This window comes from Myotis davidii, unplaced genomic scaffold, assembly GCF_000327345.1.
Source record: "Myotis davidii unplaced genomic scaffold, ASM32734v1 scaffold43, whole genome shotgun sequence".
Classification (NCBI taxonomy): Eukaryota; Metazoa; Chordata; class Mammalia; order Chiroptera; family Vespertilionidae; genus Myotis; species Myotis davidii.
This window is the reverse complement of record NW_006294590.1, coordinates 928,998-931,064: the sequence shown is the minus strand read 5'-3', so window position 1 is coordinate 931,064 and position 2,067 is coordinate 928,998. Positions and strand designations below refer to the sequence as shown.

The window sequence follows — 2,067 nt, the reverse complement described above, 5'->3', positions numbered from 1 at the left end:
CGAAATCATGGCAACAGTAAATAAATTAATCTTGATTTGGCTTTTTTTTGATAGCCATGGAGGAATTTTAAGAAGAAAATCCTATTTGAATAGAAGTTGTTAAAGCTAAAATGCTTTCTTTCCCTTCCACCGGTCAGCCAGACGGGCCCCTTTCTGCTCCCAGGGCCTTTGCACGAGCCGTGCTCCACCTCCACGTCTTTACCCAACTGGCTTCCTGTCCTCCCTCAGGTCCTGCCCAAAGGCCGCCTCCTCAGGGTGGCTGCTCGCCCATTCTGGTCCCATTCGTCCCCGTTTCTCAGTTGTCCCCAAGCGCCTGTCGCGCTGCAGTTCTCACGTGATGACTGTTTGTCAGGACAGCGCTGGCCGCCAGCTCCCGGAGTGTTTTTGTTCGATGGGTTGAGTGAATGAAACAAACGCATGCTGATTTTTTTTTTTAAGAACTAAAATAAAACAGCCCGGCCAGTGTGCTCAGTGGTTGAGCACCGACCCATGGACCAGGAGGTCAGGGTTCGATTCCCGGTCGGGGCACAGGCCCGGGTTATGAGCTCAGTCCCCAGTAGGAGGCATGCAGGAGGCAGCCGGTCCATGATTCTCTCTCATCATCGATGTTTTTTATTACAGTTTCTCCCTCTTTCTTCCTCTCTCTGAAATCAGTCAAAACATGTATTTTTTAAAAAGAACCAAAAAAAACCCCACAAAACACTAGCAGCAAGTGAGTAAATGATCAAAACAGAACAAAAAACTAAGAGGCGAATAAGTGGGTGGGGTCCTGGGGCCCCAGAGACACCCGCCCCCCTCACCCCCCATGAACACCAGCTCGGGGCCGGGGGTGGGGCTGGGGGGCCGGGGCCTGATGCCTTCTCCGCTCTGGGCCCACAGGCAGCCACCCGTCCAGCAAGGCGGCCCAGGACCGGAAGCTGACGTCCACGCCCCGCGAGATCGCCAAGTCCCCGCACAGCGCAGTGCCCGAGCACCACCCCCACCCCCTCTCGCCCTACGAGCACCTCCTCCGGGGCGTGAGCGGCGTGGACCTGTACCGCGGCCACATCCCGCTGGCCTTCGACCCCGCCGCCATCCCCCGCGGGATCCCCCTGGATGCAGGTGACTATCCGGGGCGCACGGGCCCCGAAGCCGGGTGGGGGCCCCATTCGTGTGGCTCCTCGTACATCAGTGGGGCTCGGCTGTTTGGGGAAACGGAGGCTTAGAACTGGGGCGGCCGACGGTGCAGCCGTGGGGGGGATTGCCTGTTTGGGATTTGCCGGCAGCGCCTGAGGGACAGGCTGGGGTGACGTTTCCCAGGGGTTTGCCCAAGGGACTGGTCAGCGCCTTTAAAATCGCAAACAGCCCTGGCCGGTGTGGCTCAGTGGATAGCGCCTCGGCCTGCGGATCGAAGGGTCCCGGGTTCGATTCCGGTCAAGGGCACGTACTTGGTTGCAGGCTCCTCCCAGCCCAGGCCCTGGTTGGGGCGTGTGCAGGAGGCAACCAATCGATGTGCTTCTCTCACATCAGTGTTTCTCTCCGCCTCTCCCTCTCCCTTCCACTCTCCCTAAACATCAGTGGAAAAATATCCCCGGGTGAGGATTAACAAAAAAAATCACAAACCGTCTCAGGAAGCTCCAGTGGGCGTTCCCGGAATCTTCGGGTGCCCCCCTCGGTATTTCGGGGACCCACGTTTCCCACGCCCGGCAGCTGGGAGAACTTCAACCCAGAGAACACAGTCACCAAGAGCCCCCACGTGTTTGGGGGAACAACTGTCTCTCTCCTGAGAGGCCTCAGTTCTCTCCTGGGCTGTTTGGGGCGATGCAGTGAGGGTGCGGGCGTGGGGGCCACGAGGACAGGTGGGGTGTCTGACCTCTGACCCCGTGTCCCTCTCCCAGCGGCCGCTGCCTATTACCTGCCCCGGCACCTGGCCCCGAACCCCACCTACCCGCACCTGTACCCGCCCTACCTCATCCGCGGCTACCCCGAAACGGCGGCACTGGAGAACCGGCAGACCATCATCAACGACTACATCACCTCCCAGCAGATGCACCACAACGCGGCCACCGCCATGGCCCAGCGCGCCGA

General features: G+C 59.6%; 1 protein-coding gene across 1 annotated transcript in view; it reads left to right on the top strand.

Annotated features, from left to right (window-relative positions):
• LOC102763411 (nuclear receptor corepressor 2) overlaps positions 1-2,067 on the top strand; it is a 49,912-nt gene that overhangs the window by 17,882 nt on the left and 29,963 nt on the right. The window contains exons 12-13 of the mRNA XM_015567218.1: positions 862-1,101; positions 1,878-2,060. Coding sequence (XP_015422704.1) covers positions 862-1,101; positions 1,878-2,060 — 423 coding nt within the window. The remainder of the gene's footprint in view (positions 1-861; positions 1,102-1,877; positions 2,061-2,067) is intronic.